The sequence below is a fragment of the Ambystoma mexicanum genome, chromosome 11 (genome assembly GCF_040938575.1).
Source record: "Ambystoma mexicanum isolate Mex_15411 chromosome 11, UKY_AmexF1_1, whole genome shotgun sequence".
Lineage (NCBI taxonomy): Eukaryota > Metazoa > Chordata > Amphibia > Caudata > Ambystomatidae > Ambystoma > Ambystoma mexicanum.
Window position 1 is genome coordinate 999,662,541 of NC_090934.1, and position 21,427 is coordinate 999,683,967.

Consider the following 21,427-nt stretch of genomic DNA (forward strand, 5'->3'; position numbering starts at 1 on the left):
CGGTGCCCTTGCTGACTTGGAGGGAGTGTTAAACATAAGCGATGACATCTTGGTGTTTGCGCGGGTGGAGGCAGAGCACCTGGGTAGGCTGGCAAGGACACTCGAGTGACTTCAATCCCTGGGACTGACACTGCACAGGGACAAGTGTCAATTCCTGAAAACTAAGATCTGAGACCAAATGCTGTTGTTTTTGAAGGGCCCTTGACTATGGCAGGAGGCTCCTGGGCATACAAGCAGCAGAATGCCGATTAGGAAGTAATTTATGTACGCTTCCTTACCACATGGATTGAAATGTATGGGGACTCCAATACAAGGGTGGGGTCTCCTGTTGCAAATCCATTGAAAAATAAGTAACTCCCAAGAAGACACATCATAACACTGATGAAAGTGGTTGCAAAAAGGCAATACCACTGAAACCGGTAGGCTTCTCTTTCCCAACCTACCAGATGTGTGATAAACTTGAAACTCGGTGGAAGTTTGGACAATGATTCTCTTAAAGAATACAACATGAGGACGACTCCACACTCTGAACTGAGCCCCAAAAAATCTGGAAGAATTTTTCATAGTGTACAGGAGAGCCGAACGAACAACCATGGTACTTTGTTATACTGTGTATCTAAAATAGAACACAGACTTATTCTGGCAATCTAGAATTGTTCTTTGGCCAGAAATGTTTAAATCCCGTGGACAGAGAAACATAATAAAACTTGGAAATGTTTCATCTGTGAAGCATTTTTAGAGATTGAGCTCTAAAACACTGAAAGGAGGGCAAATCGTAAATAGAATAAATTCCAAAAAAAACCACATACAATTCATTCCCCCGAGTCCTTTAATGTGTGAATACAATCAATAAGGGTACACTCAGGTGTAAGACCCATTTTGGTCCAACTAGTGCAAGGTGTGATTAAAGGGGGTAATTTCTTTGTGTGCAGTGTGTTCTTATATCGTATGTGTAGTTAACCTCTGTTCTTCGTTTGTTATGAAAAAGGAGGAGTGTGGTGCTGCCCCTTTAAGGGCACATGCACGTGGCGGAGACACATTGCACTTCGCCGCATGTGGTATAAAGTGGGCATTCCCACTGCCACAGAGCAACCAGGGAGCCCGAACCGACTTCAAGTGTGCATGTGGCCTTTGTAGACGGGATGGGGCTCACGGACACTCTGGATGCAATCCGGAGACACTTCACTCCCAGTGCTTTGAGTGCAGCTCAACTGACAGCTCTGCAGTGGCATATGTGGTGGCCCAAGTGGGGGCACCGACTTATGCAAGGGTTGGCATGAAGGACGAGTTTGCATTCTGTCTCCCTCTCTCTCAAAATTGGGTTGGCACCTGGGGTGGGCATATTCCAGGCGTAGCACCTACCACCACTGGACACACCACTGCAGCTCCCTCCTTTAAATGTTTTCCAGTTCCACCACTTCTAATACCTGTACTATATCCAACCGGGTTTTTGGGACTCAATACAAGCAGCAAATCCTGCTCTTACCTGGTGATTTCTTCTCGAAGCGCTGCGGGGTCAGTGGGATAAAACTTGACTCGGAAGCACATGGTGTACGGAGGCTGAGCTGACAAGGAGAGAGAAAAAAAAGAGCGAGTGTGAGATGGAAGGCAGCAGAAACAGAGGATGTGAAAGAGAAACAAAAAGGAATGAAGGAAACAGGAGTGTACGTGCGATATTGAGGCACGAGCAGGAAAGAGTGAGAAGGACAAAGGAGGGGAGAAGGAAGTAGGATGAAGAAGGGAAGGAACGAGGATGGAGAGAGAACAGTGTATGAAGGCCACCAACATATACTATTAAAACCAGCTGTCTCCTGCGTAACGTGCAACAATCCAGAAAATCTGGCACCGTTTTCAGTCAGCACTGCTGCCAACTGTACTGTAATCTGATGGATAAATATGTAGGAAGGATCTAGACTTCGACTGGTGTCAGAGTAAAGCCTGTGCCTATAGAGATGCGCAATAATGACTGGCCATAAGGCTCGTGCCTCAAGGCACATACATGATCATCCAATCTATCCTTTTCCCTGGCTGCTGTAACACCACAGGCTCTCTTTGTATTTGCTTGCTCTTGTCCAGGTGCTGGTAAAGCAAAGATTAAAGGTAATTCGCAACGCTGTGTGCCAAGTTCAAAAGTGGGAAAGGGGGTGCAGGGGGGGAACCTGAAGCATTTCCCTCCGGGGTGTTTTTGGGCGCTGCACAGGCCAGGGAGCTGGTCTGCGCATAGAGCGCCTTGGGCAGTATAAAGGGGGCATGGAAGGTTCGGGAGCAGGCGCCAGTTGGCACGAGCGTTTGTCACAGGTCGCTGCTCCCGAGCCTTCCCTGCGTGGGCCTGGTATTAGCGGCGGGTGTTAGCTGCGGTGAGGTAGGGTTTGTTGCAGGTTTGTTAGTGGGGGGCGGGTAGGTATATATTCAGATATTAAAAACATTTTCTTGGGATATTATATATTTGGGTGTACTGTAAATAAAGTACACCCCCCCTTACCATTTGTAGGCAGCGGCACTTCTGTGCCTTTCTCACGCCATGCACTCACTTGAGAGCGCAGTGCATTAACCGGGGTGATGAAGGCAGCGCGGAGCCAGCTGTCTCTTGGCTCCTCAAGTCGCATGTCATTGTGCAGCCAGGGAGGGGGGATATCATTTGTAGGTTATTTTCTCCCAGTGGCGAGGAGGGGAACGGGGCCAAAAGGCTCTCTTTGAGCGGTATCCCCGACAGCCTGCTTGTCCTTAGGCAGTTTTCAAGAAGTGTGCGCATTAGCACGGTGTCGTCTTGTGGCCGCCAGGGGGCAATGCGGAGCCCTTACATTACTGTGGGTTAGAAGCCATGGTAGTGGTTTAACTTTAGCCCTTAATTACTTTTCCTCATAGTTGGCAATTAGCAGGGTGGGGGTGCGTTTAGGTAGGTATATATAAAAAATAGTTGCTCACCGGGGTAGGTTTCATTAGTAGGGCGTGGGCCCTTTCCCCTGCCAATTTGGTGCCTGTGTTTGCATTTCACTGTTTTAACAGGTTTACTGCCTGCCGGGCATTGAGGTTATTATATATGCAAGTTATTAACCAGGATTTCTAGAAAGAAGCCTGTCTGCACTTCAGGTAAAACCCGCAGGGAGATATTAACCAGGCTCGAGGGTCCTTCTAGAGGGAGGTCGCAGGGGACAGAGGCATTCTTTCAATTATTTTAGATGCAACAGGATGGCAGGGCAGGAAGCTGGAAGTAGGGGTTTGGTGGATGCTCAGACCTTGAGGGAGGCCCTGGGTATCATTAGCAGAGAAACTAAAGCCCAGCTGGAAGGGCCAGCGGGGGAAGCTACAGGGGAAAAAGGGGTCAGAGAGAGTAGGCCTCATCGTAGAGCGGCGGGGGATGGGGCCCTTGCCGCAGTGGTGGCTGGTAGCCCTTCAGCAGGTGGGGGGGAGTATGGGACAAAGGGGCCAGAAGGAGCAGATGGGGGTACCTAGGAGAGCGTCCAGGAGTGGGAGGGAGATAGGTTAAGGGTCCGGCATTGGGTTGGGAGCCAGAGATCCGGTGGAGGCCTCTAGTGGAGTGGGGCCAGTGGTAGACACAAAGCAGGCTAGGGGTGAGGTTAGGAGTGTCCCGGACCAGAGGGGGTGGCGGGGCGGAGGGGCAGAAGAGGTAAATACCTGCAAAAGAGTGTAGGTGGGAGGAGGAGGAGGGAGCGGTCCCCATCGGTTAGTGAAGAAAGGGGAAGGTGCGGAACGACCTCCCCGCCTAGGAGGACTTCAGGTGGAGGGCGTAGTACGGCCCCTGTGCTTCTTAAGGAGGTGTTAGGGGAGGGCTTGAGAACAGCCCATCTTGAGGAATACAGAGAACAGACTAGAGGGCGTAGCACAGCCCCGAGCACAGCGGAGCAAAGGATGGAGGAGAGAAACCCTCGCCCAAGGAGAGGAGCAGGCGGGGGTTGGCACGGCCCCACCAAGAAGACATCAAAGGAGCGGCAGGGCGGACGCCCTGAGGTCACCCGAAGCGGAGCTGCCCGGCCCGAGCGTGCGCTCGCAACATCAATGGTATTTCATTGGGGATGATGAAGGGGAGGAGGAGAATTTTGGACAATGGGAGGTGAAAGAGCAAAATGGTTTACGGGGGAGGGAAAGGGTGAGAAGGGGTTTAAGATTTGAAGGGGAAGGTCAGGTTGGGGGGGCAGAACTGCAAGAGGACGGCAGGGAAATTGGTTAGGGGAGTGTGCTGATGTTTTTTGTTCCCACAGCAGGAGCCCGGTGAGAAAAGAGATGAGGAGTGTTGGAGTGGAGGTCAGGATGCCGCGGCTAGATGACGGCGGGGCAGAAAGAGGTGAGCGGGAACGGGAGTGGTCAGCCACTTTGCACAGGTCAGACACGAGAAGGGGGAAATGGGGCACGGGGATAGGTGGGGAAACGAGGTTCCGGACCATGGGGGCTTTGGAGAAGGGGAAGTGTGTATCATCGGTGGAAGTACAAACTGACAAGGTGGAGGAGCCCGTGGCTCCAGAGGCATTGCAGGTTCCTAAAGAGAAGGTTGCAGAAGGTACAGGGAAGGACAAAAAGATGCCTTATATGGGTATTACTAAGCCACTGAGTGCGCATTTGATGGGAACAACAAAAGAAAAGATATGGGAAGGGCAGTTTGTGGGCGTTTTTAATCTTCTGCACAGGGAGGTGAGAGCGAAAGAAGGGTCTAAGAAAGAGGAGAGGGAGTTGTACCGGTCACGATTGACAATTGGATGTCAGCTTTCATTATATATGCCAGTGTTTACTGCAAAAAGTTTCCTGAGAGGTATGTAGCGTTGTTGAAGTAATAAGGAAGGCATTTTCTACGAGTTTTGGGGGTTTCGCATAGGTGAGATACAACGAAGAGTTTAGGGCAAGGATGGTGGAGGATAGTGATGCAGTGTGGGGTGAGACTGACATGGATCTCTGGCTGCAATGGATGGCGTCTACGCGGCCAGCACCAACGCTGCATACAGCGAGCGGCTTACCCATGCCTTAACTGCCCTTTCATGGTCACCACGCCTTGGAGGGAGGAGGCGGAGGAGGCAGGGGGTCAGCCCTCAGCAGCATGTTGGGCTTTCAATAAAGAAGGTTGTACGAGGACAGTGTGCAAATTTAAGCACGAGTGCAACGGATGCGCGGGACGGCATCCGGTTACGCAATGCTTCCAATCAGGGGACAGAGGGAGAGGGTGAGGTGCAGGATGGGGAGTTATGGGGAAAGGCCTATACTCCATTTAAGGTTGTGGTTTTGGAAAAGTGGCTCCATTTCTACCCAGACAGAGAGGGGCCCATGATTTTGGGGAAATGTTTTCAGGAGGGTTTTAGGTTGGGTTAGCAGGGTCCAAGGTTGCGACGGTGGGCGGAAAATTTGAAGTCGGCACGGGGAAATGTTGCAGTGGTAAGGGCGAAACTGCAAAAGGAGGTGGCAGTGGGGAGAGTGGTAGGGTCATTTACAGATTTGATGGGAGATTTGGTTGTGTCCCCACAGCGGGTCATGCCTAAGAAGGTTGCCGGGGAATTTAGACTAATACACCTTTTATCATGGGCAGAGGGCATGTCAGTCAATGATCATATTGCACCAGAAGATTGCGGGGTGTCCTATGCGAGTGTGGCTCAGGCGGTGGGTTTGGTGAGGAAGGGGGGAAGTGGGTCATTCATGGCAAAGCGCAACATCAAGGCAGCATTCAGGTTGTTACCGGTGCATCCGGAGGATTTCTGGCTGCTGGGGATGCAGTTTGGACACATTTATATAGACAAAGCTTTGCCGATGGGTTGTGCAATTTCATGTGCCTTGTTTGAGCGTTTTAGTTCCTTTCTACAGTCGGTTTTTACATACAGCTCAGGAGTTGAAGGAGTGTTACACTATTTGGACGATTTTTTGTTTATCAGTGGGGCGGGCAAAGAACAAGAATGCAGGTGGATACTAGGGACCTTTAAGACACTGATGCAGGAGTTGGGAGTGCCTTTGGCAGAGGACAAAACTGGGGGCCGGCAGTGGTGTTGCCCTTTTTAGGGATTGAGTTGGATTCAGTGGCCATGAGCTCACGCTTGCCGCACGACAAGGTGAGCAGGCTGGTAGCTTTGCTGGAGAAGGCAATAGTAGCGTGCAAAATGACATTGGTGGACATGCAGAGGCTAGCGGGACATCTCAATTCTGTTTGTAGGGTAGTGGCCGTGGGGGCGCACTTTCTGTATAAACATGGCGCGGTCTATGGAGGGAGCTAAGTGCCCGCACCATAGGGTGAGGTTGACGGGAGCGGTTAGGGAACACTGCAGGATTTGGCTGCGATTTCTGGAGGGGTTCAATGGGGTGTTCATGTGGCTCCAGAGTAATCCAATTTCGTGGGAGGTGCAAATCTTTTCAGATGCAGCAGGCTCAGGAGGTTTTGGAGTATTCTGGGAGGGAAGGTGGCGTGCAGAAAGGTGGCTAGAGCAGTGGCAGAAAGGAGGTAGAAGAATAGCCTTTGGGGAATTGTTCCCCTTTATTGGGGGCAATGGAGTTGTGGGGTAGTGAGTTGAGGAACAAGAAAGTACATTTCAATATTGATAACGAAGCAGTGGTTAACGTGGTTAACAGGCAGTCGGCAAGGGACCAGATCAAAAACGGACCAGAAAGGAATGTTGGGTGCTTCTGGATAGGGGTAGTGAAGATTTGTGCCCAGTGAGGACAGGCCTATCGTGGAAGGAGACATGTGGGGGAAGAGAAGGGTTGGTCTTTCAGCACGGGGATGGGTCAGCAGTGTCAGCTGCACAGGTTTTGGGAGTTATGAGAGCTCTGGTGGCCGTGGGAGAAAGAGCAGAGGTTTTTGGAACTCATTCTTTCAGGATGGGACAGCATCGGAGGGTAGCAGGATGGTGCTATCAGAGAATAAGGTGAAAAGTTTGGGGCGCTGGAGGTCGGGGAAGTACAAGGGGTACATCAGAGGGATTGGGCAAGGGGCAGGTTAGAAACGTTGAAAATTGCAGGGGGCGGGGTGAGGAGGGGGAGTTTGGAAGTGACGGAGAGAAACTCACATCAATTTTTCTTTTGCAGATGTGGCACGGAGGAGTGGTGAGTTGCCACAGATATGGATTTTTGGACATTCAATCATAAAGTGGGCAGGGAAAGAGGCATAAAAAAGGATTTTTTTTCAAGATAGATATTTTAATTATTATTAACCAAAGAAATAACAATAAACAGTAGACATAGGTATCGGCACAAGCTTAAAATGGCATAGTTCATTGTACTGTTAAGAAAATTATAAAATGATCACATATTCCATTCGTACTGTTGTTTGACCGTAGAACCAGGGGTAGAAGAGAAAAGCTCTGTGTAGGGGAGGGTACGTGGACTTGTGGTTCAGTCCAGCCAACGGGCGGTAGGGGGCTTTTGCGTGAGGGCTGGATAGCGTTCTGCATAGTCCATGAATATAAAAAAGGATTTTTGGGACATAACTGGGTTGCAGCAACAACATTGCGCTAGTGAGATGGTTGAGGATAGGGGGGCTTAGGTGAGACCAATTGCTGCCTAGGTCAGCGGGATTGAGGGAGCGTCACGTGGTCCCGGAGGGAATAATAGTACACGCGGGGGAGAACGATTTAGTAAAAGGCACAGGAGTATCATTGTTAAGGAAAATGAAAAGGGACCTTAGCAGGTTAAGGGAGATATGGCCAACGGTAAGGTTGGTTTGGAGAAAGTTATTGGCGAGGAGGGTTTGGAGAGGGGCGTGAATGAAGGGGTATTGGAAAGGACAAGGAAGAAGATTAACAGGGGAATGGGGACATTTTGTAGTGCGGTGGGGGTACAAGTGCTGGAGCATAGAGAAATAGTCCAAATAGGAGGACGGGGTGTATCTATCGGTGTATGGAAACAGCTACTACTTAGCGGATGCTACTTTGGCAGTGCAAGATGCAATTAAAAGCTGGAAGTAGAAGTAAACCTAGGTTAGGTGTGGGCAGGAAGAACACCTCAGGAGGGTTTTTTCTGGTGCCGGGGACATAGCCCTTTGGAGGATGGGTGAGGAAGCACAATGGGTACTAGAGCGGTAAAGGAAGGGGGTGGTGCTGTTTGCACGAACGGGCTACCCCGGGGGTACACAAAGGGGGGAATAGGTATTGAAGAAGGAGGGGCGTGTCCTCTGGGAGAAGATGGGAGTAAGCGGGAATGAAGGTTGAGGGGATTTTAAGGAGACGGAAGGGGGCCAAGGATAGGAAGGGAGAAATTTGACATGATTTAATTATTTAATTGTGGGGGGATGAAAATTGTTTATTTAATGGTTTGGCGATTTTTTAAATTGGTTATGTTAGTCTGTAAGGCCAGGGGCCAGGTTAGCGTTTCTTTGTGAGCTTTGGCCTGTCAAACTAAAGCAACCTTTTCCACTTTAAAGTGAGCCTGGGTATTTTTGTCCAGTAAGCCCAAATGGGGGCCCCGAGGGGAACGCAAAGCGTTTCCCCCTGGGTGTTTTTGGCCGCTGCACAGGCCATCGAGCTGGCCTGCGCATAGAGCGCCTCGGGCAGTATAAAGGGGGGGCAGGGAAGGTTCGGGAGCAAGCGTTTGTCCCCGCCCTACCTCCCCTTGTTCAGGGTGCCATTGGGAGGGTGGGGGGTACCTTAATAAGAATTTGGTTTTCCTCCCCATTTTTAGGACACAGTTTTTTGTGAAGGGTTAGAAAGGGACAGAGGGGCTGGTAGTTTGGTGTGACAGGCTGGGGCATTTAGACGGGGTGAAGTTATGTAAGGTTCATTGTTGCTGATGTGGCAGGTCAGCCTGGCTACAGGTCATAGGAAGGAGGAGTTTGGTGTAGAGGGGAGTTTACGGGGGTAAGAAGTGGTTGGATGCTGGGGACATAGCCCTTTGGAGGAGGGGTGGGGAAGCACAATGGGGTACTAGCACGATAAAGGAAGGGGATGGCGCTGTTTGCACGAACGTGCTACCCCAGAGGTACAAAGAGGGGGGGGGGGGACAGGTATTGAAGGAGGGGAGTGGCCTCGGGGATAAGATGGGAGAATGCGGGAATGAAGGTTGAGAGGATGTTAAGGAGATGGAAGGGAGCAAGGGAGGAAGTTGAAATGCTTTAATTGTGGAGGGATGAAAATTGTTTATTTATTTAATTGTTTGGCGATTTGTTAAAACGGTTATGTTAGTCTGTAAGGCCAGGGGCCAGGTTAGCGTTTCTTTGTGAGCTTTGGCCTGTCACATTAAAGCAACCTTTTCCACTTTAAAGCGAGTCTGGGTATTTTTGTGCAGTAAGCCCAAAGAAACATGCTTGTAAGAGGTACTTTTGAAAGATCTTAGAGCCCGCCTGTGGCAGAAGTCTGACCAGTGCAATGCTAGCGGGCGGCAGTGCATGGATATTTGACATAATTAAATTCCTCCATTTAAAAACTAAGGGCCAGGAAGGAGCTGCTACTGGTTGGAAGTTTCCCCATCATTGCGTGTCTGCTCCAGAAACCCTAACTTAGTTAAGACAAAGTACTTCCACAGTATTGGGTGTACAAAAAACGAGGTATGGCTATGGCATCGTAGTTTTGCAATGGAATGTCTTCCGACATTTCTGAGCCAGTTGCCCTGGCTGCTACAGCGGAGACGTGTCCTGGCAGCCGGCTGTCTGCTGACATGGAGTTTGGATGTTTTAGAAGCAACATACGAAGGACAGTGTGTGGGCACTGTCCACTAAGACAGGAGCACGTGGCCTTGAACCATGGTCATATATTTAGCGACAGGCATTTAAGTCTGAGTTCTAGCAATTTGGAAAATACTATTCACGAGTCACGACCAGCCAGATGAAGCATTTCAGCTTTTTCATTAGGCACCAGGCAAGCACGACAATCTCTGGTGCAGAGGCAGGTTCCGTGGCACGCAGGAGCGTGCGAGAGAAGCAGCGTTTGTTGCACGTTCTTCCCTATGATTCATGCTTTTCGGGTGCACATTTCTGTGCTACCACAAGATGGCGCAAAAATCCTTTACATTTTGAACGGAGGGAGAGCAGGACACACAAACCTTGTAAAGCAGTTTTGCTGTAGTTAAACGCTCAAGGTGAGGGTCTCCAGTTATGTGCGCAGGGGCTAGTTGGCCTAACTGTGAGGGACGGAATTTACTTCCCGGGTAGAATTGTTGAAGCTTATTGGAAATGCCTCCATCTGCTCGTACTGGGCGTGTAGTACGATTTTTGTCTGCAGTTTAAATCTGCCTGCACTCTATTATTGCTCGGTTTATATATGACTCTGTTAATAGAATGAATTTGACTTGTTAGTGGCATTAGTGGTATTGCCTTTATTGAACTGTCTGGTTTGAATTTATAGAAAATAATCTTAAAATATGCGGCCTTGCTGCGCGTGCTCTCCGGGTGTTTATGCAGCGCCGCATGCATTCAAATGTGTGTTTTCATTGCGAGAGCTGTGCCCTGATTGCATATCCATTTGAGAGGTGCTTTCATCCAAGAGAAGCTCTCGGTGCATAGCCTCCCGTGTCTGAAGCAAGCCCCTTGAGAGGTGCTCTCACTGCGCGAGATCCCCGGGCAGAAGCCATCAATGCCCCGAGTCCTCCTGAGACGTGTTCTCACTACCCGAGCCCTCATGAGAGGCACTCGCACTGCTCGAGTCCTCATGATAGTGGCTTTATTTGAACAGGCCCTATTGAGAGCTGTACTTACTGCCAGAGTCCTCATTCGTACGCATAGCAGTTACTGGCAACGCTTGCTGATAAAACACTGGTTAAACCGAGTGGCATAATTAGTTAGCACCGACATGACTTAATCTCCTTATAAAATAAATGGGAGTGTAACAGTCTGATCACAAGGCCCATCATTACCGAGCTATGATAGGGACATCATTACAGAACCCTGTAATAGTGACCCATTCGAAAACCATTGCTCAATACAGGGCCCAGGATAGCAACCAATCCGAATACACGTATCCCAGTGCAAGAGGCCGAGTCTGATCATTAGGCCCTCATTACAAGTGCTACACAAGTGACAAGTACCCATACATTCTCTCGTTACAGAAACTACGATTGTGGCAATCCATACAACTTCTTCCATACAGGAGCCATAACAGTAGCATGCCTGGCAACTAGATATTTCCTTACAGGATCTTCCGGGCAATGCCTGCTTCCCGTGTCAGCTGAGCACTGTTTCTAGTTTTAAATGTATGCAGATTTCGAATGGAACTCTACTTTCGAGTCCTAGGCATTTCCTATAACGCTTCTGAATGCCCCTAGCAGCACTGTGTGCATTTTCTTTCCATCAGCCACTGGGTCTATTCCTACTGCCTAGCTGCTTTCTTCACTTCCGCTCCCTCATTCGCCTGCCTTTATGTTCCCGCAGCCTCTTTTTCTTGAACGCTCCATTTGATTTGTTGCGGCACGTGGTTCTGTTTCTTCTGAGGACTAGCACATCCACAATGTGCCAGTGTTGGATTCCAGACAGCTCTCGCTTCCGGCCCTTCTCTTTCCATAGGGGACGGTTTTGTCCATCTCCGAATATTATGCCTGGCTTTGTGTTTGTGTGCTGGAGGCAGCAGCACCAGACCTGCCTTAGCCTTCTTTCCCTGTGATGGCCTGGATAAATCCTGTGTGATACCAGCGCAGAATGACTAAATGCATTTGAGGATCATTTACTTTCTATTCTACTTACTTGAGGCCATCTGTATAAATGTCTAGTGCGTTTTAATTTGCATGGTCTAGTGTTCTCTCATTTCCAGAAAGTTCGGCACCTCACTCCATCTTTGGTTTCTTGTCTGATACCAGTCCCTGGTGGCAAGCTGTGGCACTGCTGCTCTGCACATTCGCTTTCTCTCAGCAGTTCTCTCTCCTAGAGGCCGCATCATCTTAGTCCCAACACTTTAGGGCTCCAGACCAGGGCATATGCGTATTGCATCTGAAGGTTCCTGTCCCATGAACGATGGGGATATTTTGCATATGTGATCCCTCCCGAATGAACGGCTAGTTCAGATTTGGTTTGAATCTATTATATTGGCCGTATCCTTGATAAGTAATTCCTGAAGTTATCATAATCACTAGTCCCATACCAGGGCCACAATTTCATAAAGGTAGGGACAGGTCTGATAGCACCTTCTTAGAATAGCTATGCTACTGACCCAAAGTATTTATGGAAGTGAAAGCTCCAATAGTGGACCCTCTCAATGCAGAACCTAGCACACACATCGATTCCATAACAAGACCTTTGGACAAGGAGCAGCCACGAGTCTGATACTCACATCGCATCTGCTTCACAATGGACTTCGTGAATTCCAACCAGTGCTGAAACAAAACAAAGCAGAAGGAAAGATCAGACAGCATCACAAAGAGTACACGATATGGGAGAAGAGAAAGTCCAGGCTTGTACACTTCACCAAACAGTACAATCCAGTCGGATTTTCAGAATGAACAAAAATGTGCATATAGTCTACACTGCAATTAAGGAAGAAAGGGAGTGGGCAAGGCGAGGAAGAAGAGAGTCGGTTGAAAGTGGACTGGAAGAAATTGGATGAGAGCAGTAAAAGGAGTGGGGTATTCGAGAAAAGAGCTCACAGGAAGGAAGTGGAAGAGGAATAGACGGTAGAAGATAAAATGTATGAAAATCAGCAAAAAAGTAAATACAAGCGGCAGACAGTGGGCTACGGATTAAGAGAAAGTGGAAAGGAGCTGAAGAAATAAAGAGGTATTTAGAAAGGGAGATAGAGTGAAAGGAGGGTGAGAAACAGGGAGAGGAAACAATGGAGAGAGTCCTCTACTCCACTCCCCACCATCCCTTTGCTCTTGACTCCCTTGGCCCTCATATCCCCCATTCTCTCCTCCTCCTCCTCCTCCTCCACCATTGCACTGGATGAGGTCTCTAGAGTAGTCCGCTCTATGAAAGTCTACGCCATACAGGTGCTCCCCTGCTCTTCCAGAACCATCAAGGACAACATCTCCTCTCTCGCCCCTGCCTTTGCTGACTGACTTCTGTAACCATTCCTTTCCCACTGGGTCTTTCCCGCAACCACTCCCTTGTGCACCCTCTTCTAAAAAAGCTGTCTGCTGACCCTTCCTGCCCGGCTAACTATCGCCCTATCTCCATCAACCCTTTCGTGGGAAAACTTGTGGAGAAGTTGGTAATTCCCCAACTGACCCACCACCAGTCTTCATTCAGAGCATCCAGAGGCACAGAAACTGCTCTCCTGGACACCCCTGAAGACCTGCTCTCTAATCTTGATTACAACTTTTCCCCCGTTCTGATCCTTCTTGACCTTTCCTCTGCCTTTGACACGGTCAATCATGCCATCCTCATAAATCGTCTTTCGATACCCTTGGCATCACAGACCGAGCAGTGGCCCAGTTGACCTTTCCTTTCAAACCGACCCTCCCAAGTGCAATTGGGCCCTTTCCTCTCTACCACCTCACTCTCTACCTGTGGTGTTCCCCAGGACTCTATCCCATTGCAGTGGCTCTTCAATATCTACCTTGCCCCTCTGGCCCACCTGATCTCCACCTTCTCTCCTCACTTCCAGTGTTATGCTGATAACACTCGGCTCATCTTCAAGCTTCCCTCCTCTACCTCCTCCTCTCCCTCCTTCATACCAAACTGCCTGACTGCTATCCAGGCATGGCGTTCTGCTAATGATCTCTGCCTTAATGCCAGTAAGACTGAGATACTTCTCATTTGGATGCCTGCTCCTTGCTTCCCTCTGACTCCCTGGCCGCCCTCCTTGGGGCCCCTCCCCTCACCCTCTGGTGAGGCAAAAAACCTTGGGTTCATCTTCGACTCCCCTCTCTCCTCCTCTCACATCACATCACAGACCTTGCCAAGAAGTCCAACTTTCTGCTCCACCTCCTCAGAAGCATTTTGCCTTTCCTCCCCATGGCCGCCATGGAAACTGGAAACAGAGCTCTTAGAAGAGTCCCTTTTTGAGTTCCATGGTGGCCGACGGGTGAAGGCAGCAGAGCTCATCAGGGTGACTACAAGAGGTGGCCAGTAAGTTCTTTTTTTTATAATTGAATTTGGGGTAGAGGGAGAGGAGAGATGGGAAGACTGGGAGGGAGTCAGAGAAGCCAGCAGCTTGATCTGAACACAGGTCTGTACAGTGAGATTCCGCATGAATCAGATCAACCAGACGGGCTCCTCTTCCCATGCCAGGTGCTAATGTGTCACTTTTACAGTTGGCACGTGGAGAACCTGATGTGCTGCCCTGCGCATTAGGTCGGGCTCAATGTAATCCTGAAAAGACACGGATTGGCCATTATTGCTTATGTGTAGATACCATCAACAGGAGCAACATCCCTAAATCTCTAGTGGTATAGACTACGGCAAACCACCCGCCCGCAGCGGCCCGCTTGCCATTAAAAGGCCCAGCATATGCTACCAAGAGCCTCTTGATGTAGGAACCAAGAGAAATCCGATGGTCCTCCAGACATCAAGGCTGTGGAGGGTAATATCTGGCAGAGAACGGCAGTTGTGTATTTGTGTTGTGTGGCTTAAAGGTAATGGGTGTAAAGCAGACCGAAGCACATACGCCGCTGGTTGCTCTAGATTGGAACTAAAAAGGGGGTGGGGGCAAGAAGCTTTGCTAAAAAGGGTCGCTATTATTTGTACTTCAGGTACTTGAATATGTTCTATGTATTCTATGAGGAACCCACGTAAAAGCCGGGAATGGCAAGGTGCAATGCCGAAGATACAGTAATACTTTGATCAAAGATTCACTCAAGAGAGGTCGTATGATTTTTTTTGGGCCCGTTACAAAATCGAAGCCATTTAATCGTATTGGTATAGTTCCATGTTGTAATATCTACAGAATAACGACAGGCTCCGAATAAAGGAGTACATATGACGGGACTTTACACTGAAATGCATTTAAACAGAACATGCTAAAAGAAGAAGGAAAAAATAACACGTTTTGTTTTTAACTTGCTATTTCTAAAAATAGTTGAAATTCTGCTGAAATATATGCATTTATTTAAAATGTGTTTTGTGTCTTATTAATTTAGTAGTACTGTAGACAACTAATCATACTCACCGAGCTCACCACAACACCCCTCCACTTGCACTTATCTATGTCCATCGGTAACTTGCCTCCCTCCTCCTCATCTACTCTAAACATACTGCCCACGGCAGACGTGTAAAATAATAAAGCCAGACTACTTTTGCTTTCTTGAATTTCTCTTTATTTTCAGCATTCTTCAGGTTTGGTGAAATGTTTGGTCAATTGATACTCCTGAGACAGACCTAGAAGACCAATCAGCGATAAAGGGTTTTGGGGGAGGAGAGGACATACCCTCAGCTCCAATTTGTTACCGGGCATTCGTCAAAGTCACACTTTTCACCATTCATGCATGTTTACTATCAAGTAGCAGTGTGAGGCCATACTGGTGGGAGGGTGCAGACAGTTGCAGTGGTGCGGCGTTGAGCGGAAGGGGAGGAAGGCTAAGAAGGGAGAGGGGAAGGGGAATCTGCCAGTTTCAACAGTCAAACTTGCCAGCAAGAACAGGGCATGCATAGAATGTGTCCTCGGGCAAAACCACATGGGACCAGTGAATGAGGCCCACCACCTGAGACAGGTGATCGATCACATAGGTTGAATGGTTCCAAAAAATCAGAAAACCAACATTTTGTGGGTCATCTCGGAAAACACAAGAATCAATGTGCAATTTCAGCTTCTGTGCCATTTTTAAGTCACCTTGACTATAAGTAGGATTTGGGTTAACAAACACCAGAAATTGGCATCCCGATTCAGGAACTACTTTCCCCCCCGCACAGAGTAAACCCCCCCCCCCACACCCCTACCTACCTATCCAGGATACAACTAGGCGACACTTTATGGACTGCTTGGAGGTGAAGAATTACATTAAAAAAAATGTTAGTAATGTTTTAAATTGCTAACAAAAATGAAATGAATATCAGTGAAGTGCAATATGAGTAAACCATCATGATAGGAACTTTTCAAAAATAAACCATGCAAAGGGACCTTTGCATAAGGGAATCCAGCCGGCCGCACTCTCCAGACTATGCAGAACCAGGATTCTGCGGAATTTTGCAAGAGGTATTTTATTTTAGACAGCAGCCATTATTAAAAAAAATAATAATAATAAAAAAATGAAAGGTTTCAGCGGATAAAACTCGTGCAAATAGCGCCAATCACCCAACAAACCCCACCTGCAAGACAGAAATCCGCAATCAAGCCTTCCATTTCCTGTGACATCGTGGAAATGTGGCAACCCTTTGAATTCGGGTGCAAGCCATTCCAAAGAAAGGCTGTACTATGAATAGTCTGAATATTGCAACATGTCTGTGTCCAGAGATCAAGAGACCCCACCCTGCCCAACACCCTTAAATTCGCCAAGGATATGACTCTAGTGTGTAACATGGTGCACTACTTTCAATGACAGCAGGTTTAAACCAGAACCGCTGATCAAGAGTGAGCCAATGAAGTTGCCTCGGCACGGGAGTTACGCACTCATTTTTGTGTTTTTTGTTTTGGACAGGCGGCTGTAATAATATAATTCACAAGCAGGTGCACACATTGTAAACTGTATATGTTCACTGATCATGGACACCATACTGTGATATCAGTAACATGTACACTGTCAAGTGCAACACCCATGGTCACCATTCTGCATCAGTATGCTTCAAAAAAAGTATAATGCAATGCACATATTTTAATGCTCATCACTCCGCATCAGCGTACTGTATTAATAGTAGAACTGTGTGTGGTAGTTGACAAGCCTTTATGTATTCCAATCCAACATCATTTTAGCGCTCACAATGATGCAAAAATGGCTGGCCACCATCACGCACAACAGTGTCAGCGGTCCGAGCTATACTGGATGACCTGTGCAGAGAGTTGAATGTTGGCAGTGTCAAAGTGCCTGTACTTTAAGATCTTTCCATACGGTAACGGTTAATATTCCACAGTCTTAAAGAACCTGAAACATATGCAGGTGTACAAGGCTTAGCCATGCAATGGTCGCGATTTCTACTGAGTGGCAGGAAGCAGATGTGTGTGCAGCTGTGTTTATAGCTGGCTGCAAACACTCGGAGACGGTGTCCCATTGAAGTCCTGCTGCGTCATTTGCACTTCAATATTTATCTGCTAACTCAATCCTTGCGTTACCTGTGCTGAGATGTTAGCTCCTTACTAATAATGCTCAGCTGTTGTTCAATCAAGTGCTGGATATGTCGAGAAATATCAAACTCCTTACAATCGAAAGACCTGTGGAGGTGCCACAATAGTCTGAGAACGATTCCTTTTAAGACTAATAGTTGGATCCTTTGTTGTGCCCCAGTGGCCTTAATGGTGAGGTTTTTCTGTCTTAAGGGTCTGAATGCTGTAGCCCGGCCACTTCTGCCAGACAGCCTTAAGGTGCACGCTTAACTCTAGGACCCATGGTGAGGAATCCTGGGTTCTTCGTTACTCAGATCTCGAAATGCATTTTCCCTTATCTGAAGTTCTCTCACTGAGGGTTCTCTCAAGATTGAATGTAACGTTATGTCAACAAATTGTATAAAGCGCTCGTACGCCCATAGGGATCTTGGCGCTAGAGACACCTGGCACAGCTAGTCCATATCCAGTTTTAGGAGAGAATTGTTTTCAGAGGGCGTCTAAATTCCAAATGATTAGCGGTACATCCAAGAGCAAGGGGGAGTGCATTCCAAAGTCTACCTGCTGCCTAAGAGTAGGTACAACCTGCCATTCTGGACAGGCAAAACCTCGGGACAGGAACTAGGCATGCACTCCCAGAGCGCAAAGCTCGGACAGGGAGGTTGGGGGAGCACTTAGAACGAAGATAGCCCACCGCTTGGAGAGAGAAGGCAGATGAACTAAACAAAGAGCTTTAAATTCCACACGTCTGGGCACGTCTGGCCACTGGGAGCCAGGCGAGACAGCGCAGAAGAGGAGTAATATGGGCACCATAAGGCGTGTTGGTGGCCACCCGGGCCACCAGATTGTGCAGCCACTCTAACTGGTGGATGAGCCCCACTGGTTGAGCCAGAAACGAACAAGTTACTCTCTTACCTGGTAACATTCTTTCGATGGGATGGTCCGACGACGTAGTCCATATCTATGACAGTAATCACCACAGCTGTGCTGCTTCGGAACATTTTCGGCGTCTTCGTCCTGCGTCGATGACGTCGATACGCTGTCCTTGAGGGCCTCCATCGAGCCGACGTCACCGGATGTTATAAGTAGGACGCACGACGCCCGTAGCCCCAGTTGTAGTTTTTTCCCCCAGAACGTGTGGCACTAAACTCCTGCCAGTATGACCACAGAAAGTCTTGCGGAAACGTAAGCTGCAATCGCATAAGAAATTCTGTAGCGGGGCAGGTAGGGAGGGAGCGATATGGAATACGTTGTCTGACCATCCCATAGAAAGAACGTTACCAGGTAAGAGAGTAACTTGTTCTTCGAGGGGATTGGGTCCTCTGACGTATTCCATATCTATGACAGACTCCCAAAGCAGTACCAACGTATGGAGGAGGGAAAATGTCCAATCAAATTGCAGAGTAAAAGACCACCTTGCCAAAGGCCAGATCCTGCCCATGGATGGAATCTAGGGAGTAGTGTCGTACAAAAGTATGGACCGAAGTGGCTGCTTCACAGATGTTTTGAATAGGAACGCCACTATGCAGGGCAGTAGAGGCAGCCATACCCCTAGTAGAATGGGCCTGTAAGCCAACCGGAGGGTCCTTACCCACCAAGCGGTAACATTCAGAAATTGCCAAGATAATGCATCTAGACAAAGTCTGCTTAGTAACAGCTTGTCCCAAACGCCTTCCAGCGTAACCTATAAAGAGCTGATCGTCCACTCTGACCTGGGACATGCGTGAAGGAACAAGTTACTTACCTGTAACTGTTGTTCTCCAGCATGGGTCTGGCATGGATTCACATGCTCATGAATATTCCCCGTCGTCAGGCTGGGAATCCTCGTTAAAGAAAAAATCAGTATCAGTTTCGTTTCTGATCTGTCTTTCTTAGTAGTAACCAATCACTGGTCTCTGGGTCATACTGCCCCCAGCCAATGACTGCCCTCTCCCTAAGCCCCGCCCCTGGCAGCCATCCTCAGATTTGGTAGCACGCAAGTGGCAGTATGACCAAGTGAAGAGCCACAGAGGGGAAGGAGGGAGGGTTCGCATGTGAATCGATGCCAGACCCATGCTGGAGAACAACAGTTACAGGTAAGTAACTTGTTCCTTCTCCAGCATGGGGCCTGGCATGGATTCACATGCTCATGAATATAAGAATACATAGCAGTACACACATGCACAACCACGGGAGGTGGCAAGGCTCAACATTAAGCATTACATAAAACTCAACATTAAGCAACTCTTACCTCCTCACCAGGCTCACCTTAAGCGAACAGGTTGCGCAGCACTGCCTGGCCGACTCTGGACTCCTCCCTGGAATCCCGGTCGACACAGTAGAATCTTGTGAAGGTGTGCGTCGACCTCCACGTAGCAGCCCTGCAGATGTCCAGCAGCGGCACACCAGACAAGAACGCCGTGGTGGCTCTGGTCGAATGGGCTCTCTGACGGCCGGGCAACAGTCGGTTTGCCAACCGATGACAGTGCATGATGCAGCCGGAGAGCCATTTGGAAATGGAAGCCTTCGAGAGAGCCTTCCCTTGGTTCACAGGTCCAAAGTTCACAAACAGCTGTGATGTCTTCCGAAAACTCTTCGTTTGGTCCACGTAGAACTTCAGCGCTCTAGCTACATCCAGCAAGTGCAAAGTCCTCTCGGCCGGCGACAAAGGCGACGGGAAAAAGACTGGTAACACCAAGGGCTTGTTGAGATGGAAGTCCGACAGCACCTTGGGCATGAAGGAGAGCTGCGTCCTCAGCACCACCCTCGTCTCGTGGAAAGTCAAGTATGGAGGCTTGCAGGAAAGGGCCTGAATCTCTCCCACGCGTCGTGCAGAGGTGATGGCCACAAGGAATGCTGTCTTCCACGACAGGAACTTCAATGGAGCCGAATGCAAGGGCTCGAATGGCGGGCCCATGAGCCTGGTCAGCACCACGTGTACCTCCCACGCCGGGGCTGGAGCCTTCACCGGCGGGAACGAATGGAACAGTCGTTTCATAAACTCCTTCACCAGGCGATGAGACCACAGGGACGACCGTCCTGCAGTTCTGGTGTATCAGGAAGTCGCTGCCAGATGTATCTTGATGGAAGCGTGAGCTAGTCCAGCTTTGGTCAGTGACAGTAAGTACGGTAGCACTTGAGGGGCTGTAATCCGTAGAGGGTTAATCTTCTGTGCACAGCACCAGACAGAGAACCTCTTCCACTTGTGTCCGTAGCACTTGAGAGTTGAGGACGCCCTGGCCTTTGCAAGAACCTGTCTGCAGTCAGCCGGGATATCGTACCCTCCAAACTCTAGTGCTGCAGGAGCCAGGCCTGCAAGTTCAGCGACTCCGGGTCGTGATGAATAATGGCGCCTCCTTCTCTGGAGAGATCTGCGTCCGTCGACAGTTTGACTGGTGGGGACGCTGACAAGTCCAGAAGGCCCGGAAACCATATCTGTCTCGGCCACTTCGGTGAAACGAGGATCATCCTGCACCGGGACCTCTTGAGGTGGTTGATGAGCCTGAGCAGCAACGGAAAGCATTGTCCATGCTCCTCGGCTGGGGGAACCTGCTGGCGAACCTCTGGCACTTGAGAGTTCGTCACCATCGCAAACAGGTCGATTTGGGGTTTGCCGCATCGCCGGAAGAGTTGATCCACTTGATCCTGGCGTAGTTCCCACTCGTGGCACGAGCACAGCTCCCTGCTGAGTGAGTTGGCGATGGTGTTTTTTATCCCTGCTAGATGAAAAGGTACTAGAAACATCCCCTGGGCAACGGCCTAGTGCCACAGATCCTGGGCTTCCTTGGACAGGGCTGGGGATCTGGTTCCTCCCTGCTTCCGGACGTAGAACATCGTGGTGGTGTTGTCGGTGAAGATCCTCACCACCTTGCCCTTCAGGGACGGGAGGAATGACTTGAGGGCCCAGAACACTGCTCGGAGCTCCAGTATGTTGATGTGGAGCGGCCTTTCCTCCGGGAGCCACAGGCCTCTCGCATGAAGATCTCCGGTGTGCGCTCCCCACCCCTCCAGGGAGGCATTCGTCGTCACTGTCACCTAGTATGCTGGGGTCTGAAAGTCTGTGCCCGCGGCAAGATGCGCGCGGGTGCCCCACCATCGAATTGCTTGGCAGAATACTTCGTTGAGCGAGATCTTGTCCTCGAAGCTGCCCGTCGCTTGCGTCCAACGGGCGTCGAGGAACTCCTGCAGAGAACACATCCGAAGTCTGCACAGCCGCACCAGATAGATGCAAGAGGACATCATCCTGAGAAGGGACTTGATGGACCTCACTCTGGCCACGTCCGTGGCCATCAGACACTGTACCTTGCCCAGGATGGCCTGCGTTCTTTCCTCCGACGGCGAGGCCAACTGCGCTACTGTATCGAGCTTGGCTCCCAGAAACAGCGCGACCTGTGACGGAACCAGGTAGGATTTGA

General features: G+C 49.3%; 1 protein-coding gene across 1 annotated transcript in view; it reads right to left on the reverse strand.

Moving 5' to 3' along the window:
* The window catches only part of FRMD5 (FERM domain containing 5), a 914,572-nt gene that overhangs the window by 308,037 nt on the left and 585,108 nt on the right, over positions 1–21,427 (reverse strand). Inside the window, exons 3-4 of the mRNA XM_069624191.1 lie at positions 12,177–12,219; positions 1,487–1,565 (exon numbers count right to left, since the gene is read on the reverse strand). Coding sequence (XP_069480292.1) covers positions 1,487–1,565; positions 12,177–12,219 — 122 coding nt within the window. The remainder of the gene's footprint in view (positions 1–1,486; positions 1,566–12,176; positions 12,220–21,427) is intronic.